Source organism: Lissotriton helveticus, chromosome 5_1 (genome assembly GCF_964261635.1).
Source record: "Lissotriton helveticus chromosome 5_1, aLisHel1.1, whole genome shotgun sequence".
Classification (NCBI taxonomy): Eukaryota; Metazoa; Chordata; class Amphibia; order Caudata; family Salamandridae; genus Lissotriton; species Lissotriton helveticus.
In genome coordinates this window covers 1,405,143,350-1,405,163,382 of record NC_136065.1, presented here as the reverse complement: position 1 = coordinate 1,405,163,382, position 20,033 = coordinate 1,405,143,350, and the positions used below count along the sequence as shown (strand labels likewise).

The window sequence follows — 20,033 nt, the reverse complement described above, 5'->3', positions numbered from 1 at the left end:
CCTCCCTTCTGTCCAATAGGACAGCCACTGGAGCAGCGCAGCTAGAAAGTATGATTCGAATGATGGGGCGCCCAGACCTCCGCTCGTAGTGGGTAGCTGCAGAGTGCGTAGGGCTACTCTGTGTCGCCCATCTCCCCAGATCAATGTTGTAAGGAGCGTGTCCAACTCTCGGAAGAAGGACCGAGGCGGTATCACAGGAAGGTTAGTGAAATGGTCCAGTAGTCTGGGTACCATTATCATTTTGGCGATGGCTATTTTCCCTATGGGCGCCAGAGGGAGAGTCTTCCAGAAGCCAATTGCGGACCGAAGACCGCTAGTGCGCCGTGGTGGTTACCCTCGTAAAGGTCTTCCGGGGAATGGTATAACCGCATGCCCAGATATCTGGGGCCCGCCGAACTCCATTTTAGGGTCCGCTTGCCTACCCGTAGATCGTGGGGTGCAAGGTCTGGGCTAAGTGGGTATATCGCTGACTTATCCCAGTTGACTTTGAGACCTGACATGTCTCCAAACTCCTGCAGAGTGCGCCAAATGGGGGTGAGATCGCTCGTTATGTCCCGGACATAGACCAGCAGGTCGTCTGCGTAGAGTGAGACACAGTGAAACACGCCCGCGATCGGGATGCCCCATCTCTCTCCCTCCCGCCTCAAACAAATGGCCAGGGGCTCCACAGCCACCGCGAACAGAAGAGGGAAGAGGGGACACCCCTGTCTGGTTCCTCTCTCCACTGGGAACGGGGTCGAAATTAGTTTTCAGAGTGGGACCTATCTGGATAGCCCGTAGGACAGCAAAGAGGTGGGCCAGGTCAGGGTGCCAAACACCTTTTTCAGATCGAAGATCAGGCAGGCCCCACGCGGAAAACGGTCCACACTTTCATGTTGTATGTGGAATAGCCGACGTAAGTTGTGGGAGGTATTACGACGGGGGAAAAAGCCGCATTGGTTGGGATGCACCAGCGCTGGGAGGATTTGACTGTAGCGGTCGGCTAGCAACTTCCCCAGGAGTTTACAGTCTGCGTTCAGTAGTGCAATAGGCCTATAAGAGGCCGGAAGTGTGGGGTCTCTGTGTGGTTTTGGGAATGTTACGACTAGCGACTCGCGGAATGAGGCTGGTAGGACACCCTTAGTTAGGGCTTCCCCGTATATGGACGCCAAGTGGGGTGTTAGGTCAGTCGCGAAGATTTTGAGGTATTCCAGGGGAAGGTGTCCAGGCCAGGCGCCTTCTTCTTTGCTAGCGAGTTTATAGCATGCTTTATGTCGTGGGGTGTAATTGTACTATCTAGATCTTTCCTATCTGCTGGAGATATGACCGGCATGCTCGACGGGCTTAAGAATTGGGGTAATTCGCGCAGTGTCGTCGGCGCCGGGGCGCGGTATACCGTGGCGTAATGGTCGTGGAATATGTGCAGGATGTCGAGTTGGGAATGCTTTAGGTGGCCATGTGAGTCCATAAGTTCCGTGATGGGTTGCGCCATCGTGTCTTGTTTGGTCAGCCAGGCTAAGAGCGCGCCCGTTCTATTGCCCTCTCTGTGTGCTCGGGTCGCATAAGCGCGGAAGTTATATTTGCGCAAGTCTCTCATGGCCTCCGCATTTGCGAGTTTTGCCGCTGTGAGTTGTACAAGTGTGGCTTCCCCTTGATCTGTGTCCCGGGAGATCCGCCAGCGGTTTCTCCGCTCCACTCAGTGCCTGTTCTAATGTGCGCCGTACTCCCACAACCTGTTGAATGCAGTGACCCCTAGCACTAACTTTGTATGCGTCCCACTCTATAGCCCTGGAAGAGGCTGTGCCCGCGTTGTGCAGAAAGTGGTCCCTAATGAATTTGCCGTGCGTGTGACGATAGACTTGATCAGTAAAACATTCCTGGGGGAGTTTCTGCGTTGGTACCGGGGGGTGAGGGGGCCGCCAGCGAAGGATCACTATGTGCGCGTCATGGTCTGATAGTATTCTCCCCATGTAATCTGCATGTCTTATCTTGGGTATCAGGTTTGTGGTGCATAGGAACCTATCTAGTCTCACCCTCAGGTCGTGCAGGATAGAATGGAAAGAGTAAAGCCGCTCGGCCGGGTGTAAGGCTCTCCATGCGTCCACCAGGGACCAGTGATGCAGCCACCGGTGGAAGCGCTCTGTTTGTTTGTGTGCTGGCGAGTGGAGTGGCGGGGGATGAGACCTGTCAAGGTGTAAGTCTAGAGCTCAATTGTAGTCCCCTCCCAGGAGCCAAGGTATGTCTGCGTGGCGGGCTAGTACACCAGTTAGGGTGTTCCAGTATTGTTCCAGATCTGTGTTGGGGGCATACACACACCCCATAAGGATTGACTTGCCTTCTAGCAGGCCTATCAGTTTTGCATATCGGCCCTCCTTGTCTATGATCCTGGTGTGTTCTTTAAAGGGGACCTCGGTCGGATCCATATGAGTGTGCCTCTAGCGAAAGTGGAGTACTCAGTGGCGCACAGTACGCCACACCATTTTTTATGCAATCGGCCTACCTCTTGCGCCGTCAAGTGTGTCTCCTGTGGGAGGTCCACCTGGGCTTGCTGGCGCTTTACAGATGCGCATATCGAATATCGTTTGCTGGCCGTATGCATGCCCCTGACGTTGAGCGTGAGGATCTTGAAGTCCGTGTTTGACATTTTGTGCGTCATGTGGTGTCTGTGTGATCCGAGTGTCTATCTCGGGCGCGTCCCCCGCCCGGCCCGCTCCTGCCCTCCATCCACCGCCCTCCGTCCTCTAGAAGTCCAAGCTGTTCACTCTGTGCGCCTCTCGCTCGCTCGGGACAGACTAAGAGGGGTAGAATGTGAAAGGGGGTAAGAAACTGCACTTTGGGAAACAGTCCCAACATCGGGGACCCGTTGCACGAAGCAACGCGTCCAAACTAGTTTGCATAAAGCTTTGGTTTGTTGTCGTGGGGTCGTGGAAGGACATCTCTCCGGCTACTGCCGGCTCGGCCCCACAGTCGTTGAAGGCTGTGGTGGAGTGTCCTCTAAACGGCATTGCGATCCGTCTCCGGGGTCAGCTGGGGTGGGAGGGCCCAGGCCCTGGTGATCTCCCCACCATAGGCCAACAGTCAGTAGGTCTCTGAGCTCGACCAGTGGCATAGGGCTGCCTCCGGCCATGGTCCAGCCCCAGGAGTCGTCGATCTAGCTGAGTGTCCTGTGTTTGCCGCTATCTTTGTTAGAGCAAAGTGTCCGCTGTTTGGGGGGTCACTGCGGGAGGTGTCACAGAGCCTTCCCTGGATTCGGGTGCATCACTGCCTTCATCCTCTGAGCTGAATAGATGGGGGCCCTCCTCTGTGTCCGCGTTTCTCCTCCCAGGGCCCAGGGCGGCCACCGCCCTCAGTGCTTTCTGGTGCTCAGCGATGATTTGTGTCAAGTCCGGGGAGCCTGTTCCCGAGGGGCTGGACCGTAGCTCCAGTTGTGTTAGGGTGAGTTTTTCGAGGTCGTCGCCCACCTCTATGCGCACTGAGTTGTTTCGTGCGGATGAGGTGTCAGCTCGGCGCGGAAGGTGTTGTTCGATCCAGGAGTCCGCTTCCCTTGGGTCGGAGAAGAAGTGTGTGCTCCCGTCGTGGACAATCCTGAGGCGGGCCGGAAACAGGAGAGCATATTGAACATTCTGTTGATGCAGGGTGCGCTTGATTGCTTGGAAGGTGGCTCTTTGACGCTGTACTGCTTGGGAGTAATCAGGAAACAACATCACTTGTTTGTCCTCCACCTGCAATCGACCCCGTACTCTGGCCGCATGGAGAATGGTGTCAGCAGTTTCATCAGGAAGGGTCTGGGGGGGAGGCCCGGCTTTGGCTTCCGCGCTGGTACACGGTGCGCCCGTTCAATAGAGAAGTGGGGGGTCAGTTCCTCATCGGGCGTGAATGTTGTGATGCAGTCCGTGATGTACTTGACCTGGTCGGCCCCCTCCGCCCCCTCCGGCAGATTCATGACGCGGATGTTGCTCCTGCGGGAGCGCCCCTCCAAGTCGTCCGTCTTATGCTCAAGAGTCTGGATTCGGGCTTGAAGCTCTTTCAAGGTTTGGTGGTGTTGTTGCACCTGTGGTTCCATTGTTTGAATTGTCGCTGCGCTCTGGTTCACCCTGTCGGCGAGCTTCCTGTGGTCGTCCCGCAAGATGTTAAGGTCCATGGCCAGGGTGTCGAAATTGTGTTCCATCGGCACTCTGGAGTGTTCTATGGCCGCTAAGACTTGGTCCAGTTTCCTGGACATAGCATCTTCTCTGGTAGGTTCGTCCCGGGACCTGGTGATGGCTGGCATCTGGGCGGGTGTCTTCTAAGAGCGGCCCAGGTTGAGGGGGGTCAACTGCCCGGTGTGTCTTTCTGGGTCTGGCGGTTGTCGGCGGCCTACTCCGGTCTTGTCATATGAGGGATCAGTGGCGGCCGGTCGCCCCTGCTACTCGGGCGTAAGGCTGTAGTCGTGGCGAGGTGTTGGTGTGCTCTCCTGTGGCAATCCAGGCCGATGATGCCCCGGGGTATCACTCCCTCGCGGTGCCAGGGGTGTGATGGGGGCGACAGAAGGTTCTTATGTCGCGAGGAGTGTCAGGGCGTTCACCCTACGTCGTGTGCTGGTCGCTGTGCACTTGCGACTTCACTATGCGGCAACCCACCGGCTGTAAGCGGGAGGATGCGAGTGGGGCTACAGTCAGTTCTTAACTCGCAGGGAGTGTCAGGGTGGTCATCCTGCCTCCGTTGCTGGTCACTGTGTTTATGCACCTGTGCCATGCGGTCCCTCACAGGCAATGAGTGGAGGGAATTCCTTGTTTACTTCCCCCCCAGTAGCTGCATGGATGTCTCTGTCGGCGCGTTCTCGCTCCTGTGTTCAATGTGTGCGGGGTTACCCAGCCCGTCTCTGTACGCCCGAGCCTGGTCTGCGCTGTTGCGGCCTAGCTGTGAGGAAGGGAAGGGCTAGCCCCAGCGCGCTTGCAGCCTCCTGATGTGCTGCAGGGAAGGTGCTTGTCCCCAGGTGCTGGTCGCCGTGATTGATTCTGCTGTGAGCCGACTCCCTCACTAGTTGCGATATGGGGGGGATGGAGTTCCCTCTTCTACGTCTCCCCAGCAGCACTGTTGATGGCTCCGCCGTAAATGCCAGCAGTATGTCTACTGTCCCGGCCTCTGCATCCTCTAGGTCTCCCAGCCGCTTTTGGAGCGGATGGGCAACAGCTCCACCCTCTTGGCCCTGCCCGTGCTGCTGGGGCCTTGGTGTCTGCCAGGGAGGGCGCACTTGTGCACTTCTGTAGCCCTGCGGGTGCGATGTCTGGGCCGTGTTGCCCTCCCAGGATGTTTCCTCTTGTCTGTCCCTGCCTAGGTTCCATGGGGCCATGGAAGGCGGTCGCTGAGCGCCGCGTGAATTGTGCACAGTCTCTGGGCCGCTGGGCTTGGGCCGCCGCTGCCGCCTCACCTGGTATTCGCAGGGCACACGTCCCCGGTGGTGCCGGTCCAGACTCCCCTCGCTCCACTCATCGAGCGCCGCTACCTCGCACCGTCCCAAGGGTGCTGGCTCGGGATCTGTTTCCGCAGGCTGGGCCGGGAAGGGGGGGGAGGGGTCTCCCACCGAGGTGTTGCAGGGCCGCAGCTTGGTACGCCAGAGGGTCCGTTGTTACCAGGACCGGTCAGCCACGTCCAGCAGCCACTCTCCTCTCAATCTCGCTCGATCCGCTTGAGCGGCTCTGGGGTTAGTCGGCCTTCAGAGGCCCGCGATGTTTCGGCACCTATCCGCCATCTTAGGGAGGTCCCTCGCCGGGGCAGCGGACACGGTGATAATATCCCCGCCACTCCACCCAGCCGCAATCAAGGCACACCGGCATGCTCCCCGACGGCTCCGGAATCCGGTGGTGGGCACTGTGTTGTGTGAGGGCACCTAAAATGGGCACTAGAGGCCACGGTCACCAGTCGGCAGCAAAAGACTCACGGAGAGATGTCCACCATCTTGGCTGGTCCGGCCATGCCCCTGAAATTCCTTTTGGATGTTCTGATTTGCTTGTGGTAGTCTGCCATGGCGTCCTTGTAGGTGGAGTAGCTGTCGGTTGTCTTGGTGTTCCTCCAGTTCTTCTCCAGGCGTCTGCAGGTGCGCCTGGTTTCTTGGAGATTGGTGGTGAAGCAGGCAGCTTTCCTGAGGTACTGTTTGCCGGGTTTGCGTAGTGGGGCAAGCTCGTTGGCGCAGCTGGAGATCCAAGTGTGGAGTCCTCTGGCTGTGATGTTAGTGTCGGCTACCCAGGTGGTGTTGTCTCGTGTAAGGGTGGAGTTCAGTTGCTCGTCTGTAACCTTGCTCCAGTTCCTTCATGATGGGCTGGTTGTGGTTTTGGTGCCTTGGGTTTGTCAACGGTGAAGTGAACCTAGTGGTGGTTGGTCCATGGTGGTTGCGTTATGTGGCTGAAATGAACGCTGTTATCTGCAGCGAAGATGGGGTCGAGGGTGTGTCCCGCTCTGTGTGTAGGTTTGAAGGCGAGTTGGGTGAGTCCGATGTTGGCGAGGTTGTCCCGGAGGATGGTGTAGTTAGGATCGCTGAGGTTGCCGAGGTGAAAGTTAAGGTCTCCAATCAGTATGTTCTTCATGAATGCGATGGCGTGGGGTGCGATGAAGTCTGTGATGGTGGGGGCAAAGGGTGTCTGGGGGCCGGGGGTCTGTAGACAAGGTTCTCGGAGTGTGGCGTTGGGGCTGGTCTGGATTTGGAAATGCAGGTGTTCAGTGGAGGGGAAGGTTTCGCTGGAGGTGGTGAGGTGGAGGGTGCTCTTGTGGGCGATGGCGAGATCCCCTCCCGGGTGTTTAGGGTGGTCCTTCCTCTGAATCTTGTATCCATCTGGGATGGCGGTGTTGATGTTGGGAGCGAAGGCGGCGCTGGTCCAGGTCTCAGTGAAGAAGGCGATTTCGGGCAAGAGAGTCCAATAGGTTCCAGATCTCTATGGCGTGTTTGAGTATGAAGCACACGTTGAGGAGTACTGTGCTTCTTAGAACTCTGCGCCCCAGGCAAGCTCCCCTCAGAGTCAAAAGAGGAGGAAACCATCAGCCTTCTCTGCGCACATCTCTTGCTCTCCATAGCAGAAAAACACACCCTGTACCCAGGAGATGCAGGAGTCTTCCTCAGATTCAGAGTTGGAGGGTCCTAATACTTCAGCTTCAGCTTATGGGAAGTACATTTCCAGGGAGGATTTGGTCCAGATTTTGGATCATGTTTGACATAACCTAGGCTTTGAGGAGCCTTCAGTCCATCCAGATGAAGCAGGTCTCTTCCCTCAGTATGCCAAGCCTTTGCCTTTGTCTCTCCCTCTTCATAAGAGGATAAAGGACTTAATCTTCAGGCATTGGAAGGAGGTAGATCAGTCCAGTATTCGTAGGCTCCTCCAAAAGATGTATGCCCTAACTGAAGGGGAGGAGGTATTTCTGCCCAACATTAAGGTGGATTCTATTCTAGTGCCTTTGATTGGCAGGACAGCGATGAACCCAGAGGATTGTTCTCCTGCAGACGCTGTGGATGGCAAGTTTGATGGTGCTATCAAGAAGTATTTTGCTGCTAGTTCTGTGTCCATGAAGGCAGCTACTTCTGCGGCATACACAGCACAGTCTTCAGTAAAGGACTTTGAGTCTCTTTCTGTTGCCATCCAGGAGAATGTAGACTGCTCTGATTTACTGCTGCAAGTGGAACAGGAGGCAAAGATGTTGGCTGATGTTTCTTCAGATATTATTAGATCCTCAGCAGTTTCTTCTGGTGCATCCATCCCGCCAAACCGCTATTTGTGGATGAGGGACTGGAAGAAGGATTATGCAGTAAAAGCTTCCCTCCTGAAGATTCCTTTTGAAGGGAAGAAGTTGTTTGGAGTCCAGCTGGATGCAACCATAACAAAGTCTTTGAAAGATAGGAGGCACACTTTAAGGGGGCTACCTCTAGATCCTATAGGTCTTGGAATAGGGACCGTAATGATTTTTCTAGGAAGGATGCAAAGGGTTATTCTTCCAGAAGACTGCAAATTCAGCCTAGGAAATCCTCCATGTCACAGGACTCTGGTAAACAGGTGGGAACAAGAAAGACTCGTACCTGACTAGTCCCTACTTCTGGTAGGGGATGGCCCAGTTGGAGGGAGATCGTTGGACTTTGGCAGCGTTTGGCAGGAGTCCATCAGAGATCAATCGGTGCTCAGTCTACTTCGGAGAGGCTATATGATTGAGTTCATTCAAACACCTCTAGATTCAGGAACTCTTTCTACTTCTATTTCAAGGAATCCAGTAATGAGAGAGGCTTTGTGGTCCAGCATTCTCGCCCTTTTGAAAAAGAGGGCAATTATGGAGGTTGCCGGCACTGGAAAGGGACAAAGGAGTTTACTCTTTTCTGGTCCTAGTGCAGAAGGCAAACGGAGAGTACCTGACTAGTCCCTCCTTCTGGTAGGGGATGGCCCAGTTGGAGGGAGATCGTTGGACTTTGGCAGCGTTTGGCAGGAGTCCATCAGAGATCAATCGGTGCTCAGTCTACTTCGGAGAGGCTATATGATTGAGTTCATTCAAACACCTCTAGATTCAGGAACTCTTTCTACTTCTATTCCAAGGAATCCAGTAATGAGAGAGGCTTTGTGGTCCAGCATTCTCGCCCTTTTGAAAAAGAGGGCAATTATGGAGGTTCCCGGCACTGGAAAGGGACAAAGGAGTTTACTCTTTTCTGGTCCTAGTGCAGAAGGCAAACGGAGAGTACAGGCCAGTAATGGACTTAAGAGGAGTGAACAGGTGGGTAAAGACAATCCATTTAACAATGCTATCCTTGCAGCAAGTTATTCCTTTGGTATAAATAGGCGACTTTCTGGCCACCACCGATCTTCAGGTTGCCAACCTTCACGTCCCCATTTACAGACCTCACCAAAGATTTCTGAGGTTCGCCGTGGGTCCCTAGCATTTTCGACTTCAGGTTCTGCCATTCTGTCTGAAATCAGCACCAAGGGTCTTTACTAAAGTCCTAGCTCCTCTGGTGGGAGTTATGCATCAGGAGGGCATCGCACTCTTAACATATATCGATGATTGCCTGGTATTCTCATCCTCCCTGGAAACCTCTGTGGGTCATGTCACTAAAACTCTTTCAGGTCTGGCACATCATGGGTTTCCAGGGAATCAGAAGAAGTCCCATCTCAAGCCTGTTCAGGATCAGACTTTTATTGGTGCAAGGTTTCTAACCAGCACAGGAGTGGTTTTGCTGACAGAGAAGAGGATCAACAAGATTCACTCTCATTTGCCAAAATTGTTGGGGCAGGCCAATCCCACTGCAGCAGACTGGATGCAGGTGCAGGGAGACCTTGCAGTGACCATTTTTCTAGTGCCTTGGGCCAGGTTCCATCTAAACAAGGCGGTGCGACACATTTTGGGTCATTGGTCCTCAGGATCTCAGGATGTGTCAGTGAGGATTCTGATGACAACGATGATGAGAGAGGAGCTTTCTTGGTGAATGGAGTCCACACACATCAGGAAAGAGTCCAGCTTAATGCCCCAGTCACCGGTCATCTTGACAACTGATGCCAGCTTGTCAGGTTGTGGGGCTTGGCTTGGTGCATGGCAGGGTCTTTGGTTGAGGGTGCAGCAGTTGAGGTCATCCAACTTGAGAGAGCTGGAGACAATTCATCTGGCCCTGATTGCATTTGCTCCTCGGTCGAAGGGCAAAGGTGTCCTGGTTTGGACAGACAACAATACAGCCAAGTCCTATCCGAGCAAACAAGGGGGCACAAGATCTCCAGCATTGTCAAGGTTCTCCGATCAGATTTTTCTTTGGGCACAGGACAGCGTATTGGAGCAGGGAGCGATTTACATTCAGGGGATACTGAATGTTGGAGCGGACACATTGAGCAGGGAACTTCCTTCCTCTCAGGACGTTTGTCTGACTAAGCAGGCCTTTCACAGGATTTATCAGGAGTTGAGGTTCCCAGTAGTAGATTTGTTTGCATCAGCTCGGAATACCCTTCTTCCCCTGTTCTGTTCAGGGGTGAGGGAGGCGGGGGTTTGGGCAGTGGGTGCCTTGCCTTGTCCTTGGCCAAAGGGGATCCTTTATGCTTTTCTGCCTTTTCCTCTTCTTCTGCGGTCCCTAATCAGGTTGAAGCAAGAGAATTCAGTGGTGATACTGGTAGCCCCAGTATGGCCCCACTCTGCTTGGTCCCATCTGATAATGCCAATGAGGATGAGCGAGGGGTTTCTTCTTCCAGTAGTTCCATGCCCCCTAGCATTACCCTGCCTTCAGGTCAAACCATTGATAATTCTCCAGCTGACGGCTTGGAGGTCTAAAGGACTGGGTTTCAGGTATATAGGTCTCTGCGAAGGTGGCTTTCTCCATTCCAGCTTCTAGGAGAGCCTCCACTCTTTCTGCTTATTCTAGATAATGGGTCACTTTCCAGAAGTGGTGTACGACTAAGCATTTAGTCCCACAGTCAGTTGAACTGGTGAAGGTGCTAGATTTTTCTGAAGGATGGTTTTGCTCTAGGGTTAAAGGTTTCCACTCTGAAGATTTAATGAGCAGCCATTAAGGCTTTCCGGACATTTGGGGTAACTTACGAGATGCAGCAGCTTTTTAAAGGGTTTCTTGATCTCAAGCCTCCAGCTAGACTGGTATGCCCATCTTGGGATCTTTCCTAAGTCCTGGAGGTGTTGCAAAAGTCTCCTTTTGAACCTCTTGTGAAGGTGGATTTGAGAATGCTTACATTGAAAACTTTCTTCCTGGTTGCCATTACTTCAGGGAGGAGGTTGGGGGAATTGGGTTCCTTATCAGTAAGGCATCCTTTCTTTAGGGTATTCAAGGACAGGGTCATTTTATGTCCTGGTCCTTCTGTCATCCTAAGGTAAATTCAGTATTTCACAAGGGGCAGGAGTTTTTTTTTTTACCAGTGTTTCATCCTAATCCTTCCTCCCCGGAGGAGGTGAAGCTGCATTCCTTGGATGTCAAGCGAGCTATTCTACGTTATTTGGACAGTGTTTCTAATTTCAGGATGTTTTCTTCTTTGTTTGTGAATTTTGGACCGGCTAGGAAGGGATCTAAACCTTCCACCCAGACTCTGAGTAGGTGGATCAGGTCTCTGATTGCACTGGCATATAGAGAGGTTGGCATTCCATGTCCAGTTGAGGTGGAAGGTAGAGCCACTAGAGCCATGCCTACTTCCTTGGCAAAGGCTCAGGGAGCATCTTTGGTTGAGATTTGTAGGGCTGCTACATTTGTACAGCATTACAGAGTTATGCAGGAAATTGGCCTGGAGGAGGTTTTGGGGTCAAAAGTGCTGTCTTTTATGAAATAATAGGAGGTTTATTTCCTGGATTAAATAAACTGAGTTGAGCATAAATAATCAGTTTTCCTGGTCAATGTTATTGCTTGCTATGTCTCATTATGTAATTAATAGAGAGGAAAGCGTAACAAGGAGGTAATACTTCAATTACTTACCGGTAATTGCAGTACTCCGAGTACGTTTCACCCTAATTAATTAACCCCTCCCTCCTGCCCTGTTGGGATCAGACCAAATGTACTAAGTGGGGACTTGCATCAACCAAAACTGGAGGTCATGGGGAGGTAGGCTTTTCAACTTTTTGGAAGGAAACTGGGTGTGTCTGTGAGGTGTGGCAGCCTCATTACATAATTAATTAGGGTGAAAACGTACTCAGAGTAATGCACTTACCGGTAAGTAATTGAAGCATTACTTACCTCCTGGTGTTAAACCTGGTGGATCCCCCTGTGGCATTCGCCATATAAAACTGTCCTTGTGTTGGCGGCTGGTTGGGAGTTTGGGGTTGCAACACTAAATTAGGATGGCCGGCAGCCCCGCTAACTATGTTGCCTCAGTGCCCAAACCCCACTGATGGTTGCGGAGGTCCGTTTCTGCGCTGACAACCATCACTACAGCACACTTCACTGAATACGCATCTCTGTGATTCAACCTGGAAGCAGAAGCCATTGTGACAAGCGTAGGGCAGGAGAAGGTCATGTCCTAGCAGTGGAGCTTGAGGGCCAGCCCACTGCCATAATAGCTCATTGATTGTCTATACATTTTTTGATTTTTAAGGGAGATCCCAGAGGAAGATCTCACTGAATTAGGTCCCCAAAGGAGATCAAAACTTGTAGGCACAGCGTCGGAGAGTTTGGGTGTATTATGACTAGGGATTGACCCCTTGACATTGGGCAGATGGACACTTAATAATACCCACGCAAGGGGACATACTTTAAAGGTTATGTCTGGAGGAAGGGCTTTCAGTGTTGCAGTGGCACAGCTTTGGAATCAACTCCCAAATGATCTCAGACGGATGGAAGATCTGATGCAGTTCAGGAGGAAACTGAAGACCTGGCTCTTTCCCAGGGTGTAACTTTAGTTTTTTATCTGAAATGGTATGCCATCTTTTTATCTGAAACAGAATACCATCTTTTTCCACTGTATTTGGGCTCAACAGACTTCACCTATCTCAACGCCAGGCTACCCGTAGAGTCACAGTGCACTTTATAACGTCTGCTAACATGTGAATAATAGCATCCCTATGAGGTTGTTTGAGTTTTTGACTGATTGATTGGGTTCTGTTTTACTTTATTTAATATCCCTGCTAAGTGAGCACAGTTTGAATTTGAAATGAATGTGTTATTACATGTACTGAATACAATATTCATGTTATGGAAGCACTGCATAAAAGTACCCTGAAATACTTAATGTATGTTTAGTAAATTAATACAGACCTGAAGAAAAATATCTGCGTGTCTATTGTTGTATTGTAATACATGCTAACAAGGTTTGGTGGATGAAGGTGCTGCTTCTGTTATTTTGAGTACCCTTACCTTCATTCTCCTAAGTTGGGTTGGGCCCTATAGGTGTACCTCCTATGTCACTGCAGCACCAGGATAAGCCAGTCGATGGGAGATCTCCCCTGAAAGTTGCTCCAAGATGGGAATGTTCTTAGGGATTCGGCAAGCGCTTCCTTGCCTCTCTCCCACAGCCTTGGTGTGCATCCTCAGTTTCATGGAGCGGTCTCACCTCCACTTCACTAGCTCAAAATCAGTTGTGAAGGTGCCAGCACAAGCCACGATCCTCCTCACTTGGGCACAGCACATGAGAACGGCGCTTCAACACTTCATAGGAACATTTTCAGAGGCTGAACTGGCTTAGGGACCCCCGAATAGGTATCACTGTTTCAATTGCCCTACTTAGGGGTCTATTAGGATGGCCACCTTAGCGGTGCTGAGACCGGCAGCCAGTGGTGCTGTGGTGGTCCCACACCGCCAATTAGGATGCCACTGCCATGGTGGCATCCCGTATATATTACATTTGGCGGGCCGTGCTGTAAGCAGTACCTGCCACAATGCAATATATGCATGTTGTGCATTGGCATGCTCAACGTGAAAGGCACCGCGGGATGCCTGCCACCTTGTGTATGCTAATTTTGGGGGTACCATGTGTACCCCCCAAGTGCTGCCTCCCACCCCCCTGGGGGCCTGCAACAGGCCCCCAAAGAAAACTCTGCATGCCTTTCCATGGCGGAGTCTCCGCCATGCTAGATCATAACCATGTTATGGGCCTTTTCCGCCCGGTTGGCGATTGGGTCGATTGCCTAACTGCGGAAAAGAGGCAGAGAGTCTTTCTGTCCACCGCGGTAACCCCGCCATGCTAATGTGGCGGGGGTAAGAGGCCGTCCGGTAGTGTGATTTGGTGGGCGGATCGCCACCGCCGATAGGACTGTGGCGATCCGCCCACCATCCTAATAGACCACTAAATGTTTCTAATTTGACTGACCTGTTCATTTAGTTGTGCATGCACTGTGACATGCTTTTACAATTCACAATTTCAAAATGTTCTTAATGTACTTCTCAAGTGAGAAATGCAACATTTGATTGACTTGAGGAAATGTAACTAACAGACACTGTATTTTTTCACCTTCATATATAAAGTTTTAAAAAGGTTTAAAGCTTAAAAACAATTTTGGTCAATAGTGTCTCTGTTATTGGTAAATGTTAACGTAATCTACAACTAAATATTTTCACTTGTTCATTTCAATATCACTTACGTGCCTAAGAAACACGCTGAGTTCCTTATTGTCTTGAGGTCTGCATGTTGCTTCAAATAACGGAAGGAAGATATTTTCTAAATATTTTCCAAAATCAGGTACAACATTCTTCTTCCTGAAAATATCGCTGCACAGAGAAACAACATGCTAAATAGATCCCATATTTACAGTGACAGACATGAGGCAAAGCATATGTTGATACATATTAATGAATGATCATTTTGTAGAATATGTAGCAGTCAGGAAAACTTAACAACAAACATGTATAGTGTGACCTGTAAAACAGTTCTCCTGCTTGGGTAAGCACTATTTAACTACCTTATTTTACTGTGGTAAGATGTTTGATCATGGCGCCCTCCTCATAGTTAATGCAAATAATATACACGTATAATATATACAAATAAGTTGTAAGAGAGAGTAAAGACCAAAGCCAATTTTATTCTTGACAATCAACTTTTGAACCCCAGTCAGTTTGGGTATACAGCAAATCACAGTACAGAGACTGCACTGTTAAAAACCACGTAAGAGATAAGAATGGCACTGGATGGCGGATGGTCAGCAGCTCCCATACTGCTAGACCTATCCGCATCATTCGACACTGTGGATCATGGATTACTGGTCCACTGTTTAAACGCCATAGGGGTTAAAGGTAAAGCTCTTGCGTTATTAACCGCCTTTCTATCAGAGAGATCTCAAACTCTTAATCTTGGCCAGTTTAAATCCTCACCCTTTACCTTGCTATGTAGGGTCCCTCTGGGCTCTTCATTGAGTCCAATGCTTTTTAATATCTAAGTTTCAGAACTTGCCCCTCTATTTCAAAATTTCAATTTAAACCCAACATCTTATGCTGATAACACCAAACTGGTTGTGTCAGATGTAGGTAATGATATCGACTACCCTCTAAGATTACACAATTGCAGGACTGCCCTAAGCAACTGGATGAGTAGACATTGCCTAAAACTGAACTTGAGTAAAACAGAGGATATTCTGTTTGGCAATCTCTCTCCAGCATGGTCTCCTGCCTGGTAGCCGGACAGTTTGAGCTCACATCAATCTCCGATGACTAAAGCTAAAAATCTTGGATTTATCATGTATGATAAACTCAGACATGAGGACCCCGTGTCAAAAGTAGTATCCTCCTCATTTTTCACTGTCAGAACTTTGAGGAAAAAAATGTCCTTTTATTCCCAGAAACACCAAAAAGACTTTTGTTTCCTCACTGATATTGTCAAGGCTGGATTATTGTAATGGCTTATATATGAATCTCCAGGCTAAACTGCTTCGTAAGCTCCAGGCAGAGCAGAATGCAGCAGCCAGTTTGACTCTGGATATCCCTAAATACCGATCGATGTCTGCAGGCATTTGGGAGCTTCACTGTCTCCCGGTGCAACTACAGATTAAATTCACGGCACTCTGTGTGGCTCCTAAAGCCTTGCACAGAGAAGGACCGAAATTGCTGTGGAAGGATTTTAACTGGCATTCACCAAGTAGACTTCTGCAATCAACCAATGCAAAATTGATTACCACAGCAAGAATCAGGAAAGAGAACAAGGGTGGAAGGAGTTTCATTTTTTATTTTTTGTTTGCAGAGTTTTATATAGCGTGAACTAGACCCGAACCGAATCAGTTATCAGAGCGCTTTACATAGCACCAGTTACGTTACATGAGGGCGGACACACATTCATTTTAGGCACGGGGAGATTAAGTGATTTGCCCAGAATCACAGGACGTTTTGGCGTCGTTACTGAGACTCAAACCCAGATTCCCAGGTCCGAGGTCGGGCGCCCTAGCCGTTAGGCCAACTCCTTTCATTAACTGCACAGCTAGGCTGTGGAACTCTATCCCACTGTATCTCAAGACCATACCCACCCTCCTCACTTTCAGGAGGGAACTTAGGACCTGGCTGTTTACTAATCAATAATACTCTAGCTTAGTAGCTCTTGCCTCCTCAAGTGCCAAGACACCAATGGGTGATGCGCGCTATGGAAGTTTATATAACATAACGTACCATTGTGGTTCAGGGAGGAGGGGGTCCTTCTTATGAAACTTTTTCTCTCCACGATAAATCTCACACACAACAAACATGACATATAACATATATCTGGGCCAATTCACAACGAGAGTAGTATTTTGGCACTTGCCAAAGAAGAAGTGTCCATTTACCCGGTCACCGGCCAAACCGTACAAAATTTCTGCTGTTTACCCAGTGGCTTACAAAATAGTGCATAATCCCTGCTGTTTAGCTGGCCATTGACAACATAGTAGAGATGATGTACAGTTTAGCCAGCAGTAGTGTAAATAGTCTGAAGCAGGTTTTTATTTAGAAAATGTGGGGCTCCAGCAGTGCTTAATTTGAACTCTGCTGGTTTCTGGTGTTGGGCCCAGGCACTTGTTACAGTCTAAACATTGTGGCACTGTCTTTGTGAGTGTGAGATAAGCACAACAAGTGTGTTTAATAAATCAAAACACATAAAAATAGTCTGAATTGTACCTCTTGTAGGAGTGCGATGGCTAGTAGTGGTGTTGGTACTGTTGAAAGTACTTGCGTTTACAAATGTACAATACCTTGTTGAAAGGTAAGTGCATGAATTAAGCTAATCTGTTTACAGATGAATACATAGCTCAATCAATTTTGAATTAAAACCTCTATGTTATTTTAATATTTAAATAAGAGATGGAAATTAAACACAAGCTTCAGGATCTGGCACACAGATATTTTGCACTGCAGTCTAGGAGTATTTGGCTATCTGCAAACATTACTGAGTATGATTTTAAAGCATATCACACAATATTTTTATTCCTTTTGATGATTTTTGAGGTCTAGTCTCTTTTTGGGCTTCTTATGAAACGTCGTCTTCTAGCTTTGGAGTTCTGTTTAAAGGGGATCGGCAGTACAGCAGCAGTAAAGGAGCTGGGTTCCATGTTCTAGATCTACTCTGGAACCCCAGGTTGATGGCTCTTTTTATCAGCATGAAAGTGTGGAGGGGAGAGGATTTGTTAGTGAATCAATCACTTCAGTTCCGATTTACCATGACTTCTAACAATCACAGACTCCCAATCAAGTTTGGTTAGTTTGTAACAAAGCCAAGAACAGTTAAACATACAGGCACCTCAAGGGGCTGGTGTAGAAATAAATTGGGACTAATACAAAGCCAAATCTACAGATGAAGTTAAGGTAGTGCAATATTCACAGAATTAGCAGTTAACGAACGAGGAAACAAAAGATGACTGCGCAGATATCAAGATTTCCCTTCATTGGCAGTTTGTGGGTATAAAGCATTAATCTGTCCCTATATCATCCCTACAAAGCATTTCCCAAGGCAAGATCCATTAGGTGTCAGCTTGTGAAGTCTTCCTAAGAAGTCTCTTCATTTTTAGAAGGTTCAAGTAGCATAAAGCTACAGAGCTCATTCTAAGATGCTCTCTCTCTCAAGGCAAGGAAGAAGTCCCCGGACACTTTCCCTAACTTGGATACATCAATACCACAGGTAGTATCCCAGGATGCATTGTAGCATCACACCATCCAGTCAAGTTGCCGTAGGTGATTTTCCATTAGGCAGTGATGCTCACAGGCCTTGATAAGATGACCTTGATTCCCAGGCTTGTTCCAATGAGAAAGTACAACAGTTCTCTGTTATCAGTATCAGCTCTTAATGTATCCTCTTCTGCCTAAGCCTAACTTCTAAAGCAAAATCATTATTCTAACTATCAAAGGTGAATCCTCCACCTGCAACAGAAAAGTCAGAAAGAACAAATCCAACATGCATAGGAAATTCAACCATCAAATCTAAAGCAAGAGCTTCAAGGGAAAAATGCATTTTAAGCCTACAGAAATCGGCCAATATAGGAATTGGCACAAAGTTCTCATGAAATGACATATAAAATGAGCACTATTTCCGGGCATTTCTGACTTAATGCTTTACACAAGCACATCAAATATGTGAATAGTTGTCAGCAGCATGTACAAATTCTGCATTTTAATATTTTCAAGTAAAACATCTAGTTGCAATGTTAATTTCTTCACATTTGCATTGAAAATATTCCTAACACGTCACCATTCAGATTATTACAGTTCACATTCTAATGTCCCAGGTTCATTCAACAAAGGAATATATGTGGGTGCAGACTACTCACAATTGTGATGCACCCCTACAAATGAAAAATACATGTTTGTGCTAAATCAGTCCCGCCTCTAATGGCAAGTGTCATCACAATCACATTATATCTCCCTGTAGAAAGAATTGACCTAAACAGATTGTGGCCAGTGAATTGACCTAAACAGATTGTGGCCAGTCTTCCTTGTCAAAACCTCTCTAAGGACTTGGAATTCTCATAGTGACTGTCCTGCAGTCTTTTCATTCTCCTTTCTCTTTTACATCTATACTGATACCACTTGTAAGCCTTCACTGTTCCCAACAACAAGATGACATAAATCACAACTACTATTGGTTTCAGGATATAGCCAATGATTCCTTTCCCAAGGTGCACAAACCAACATCCAACATTTCCAAAGAAGCCTTTCCAATGTTATCCCATATCCCCTCAGTTGCCCAATCATCTATCTCATGATGTATCCCAGTGATGTTACTTATGTACTTCCTCAGATCCTTACTATGATCTGGGATATACGTACAGCACTATTGAACCCTCAGGAATTTACACACTCTGCCCTCTTTTGCTAATAACATGTCTAAAGCAAGGCGGTTTTGCCTCACCGTAAATCTTTAGTCAAGACGATCTCTCAATCTACATGTAACACTAGCTGAGCTGTATTGACTGACAACTTATCTACTATATTTGACTACCTTCTAATCTTGACATCATTCGAGACCACTCTCAAACTAGGTATCATTGCTCCAAATACATATCCAATAATCTCTCCTGCACTGGTGCCATGTTTCTCTTGGTGCATTGACTTCCCTTACAAACTCTTAAAATCGTCAACATTGTATATCTTAGGAAACACAACAGCTACATAGCATGTACCATACCAATTGTTCGGCAGTCAGACAGATGCATTTTCTCACACACAAAACACTCATTTGGTACCGCTTGCACTGCATCCTGCAAAAATGTCTTTGTAGAAGCATCAATCAGAAATGTATGTTCACATGCACTCGGTCCCACAAAGATGGTGTCTTAGCACTCTGTGCTTGCCAAATACAAAGCTTCCCTGGCTGTTCCCAATCCAGATTTATTGGACAATAAATTGCTTTAGCCTTGTGAGATAACTCTTCTTTAGTCCATTTGAAAACCTCCTCCTTGCTATCAAGTTTGACTGTTAACCCTCAATGTCTATCTTCCACTTGATCTACAAACTTCTTTTCTATCTCAGTCAGTGTACAGGTTAAGCTGTATAAATGTGCATAGGCTGTTTGTAGCTTTAACAGTTGGTTCAAAATACTTTCCCATTCTCTCTTCTTGCTTGTATTAGTCATATTTGTTCAGGTGCTTATAGAGCACCAAATAAAATAGTACTATGACCTTTTCCATAGAACATACTAAGAAGATAACTGCAACCAATGGCATACGTCAAGGGCAGGTGATGATACCTAATACCCTCCTCAAGAGAGGCAGGCAACTGCATACACACATAACAATCTCTCATGTCCATGGTATTTACGTACTCATACAGCCTCCAGACTCTATTTTCGAAGGAGTTTGGATTGTTGCTGCAAGAGTAGTTGATAGTTGATTCCCAAAAGCTGAAAATGTAAGATCTTCCGGAATCAAGTTCCGTAACCACTTAGTCTCAGTGGATATGGTACAATCAATGTCAGGATTTCATTAACTTCTGCTCTAGGGACTAACAGTTCAATCTCGATTATCAGCACTGATGTCTGGATCTCACTCTCCCAGGTATTTGTAACAAGTTAAGCCCACTCCGGAAAGAGAGGCATACCTGAGCCTAGTCTGTCTCACTTTGATCAGATTCAAATTAGTCAGATATGGGACAATGTCTCTTTCTGACGCAAGATTCAGATTCTGCCTTCTTTGTCTCACAAGCCACAATTCTCTTATGACTTCAGTTTTCTTTTACAACACCGACCCCTTTC

The 20,033-nt window shown here is 48.4% G+C and overlaps 1 protein-coding gene across 1 annotated transcript in view; it reads right to left on the bottom strand.

Moving 5' to 3' along the window:
- LOC144755450 (AMP deaminase 1-like) overlaps positions 1 to 20,033 on the bottom strand; it is a 2,827,830-nt gene that overhangs the window by 727,484 nt on the left and 2,080,313 nt on the right. The window contains exon 10 of the mRNA XM_078644388.1: positions 13,978 to 14,104. Coding sequence (XP_078500514.1) covers positions 13,978 to 14,104 — 127 coding nt within the window. The remainder of the gene's footprint in view (positions 1 to 13,977; positions 14,105 to 20,033) is intronic.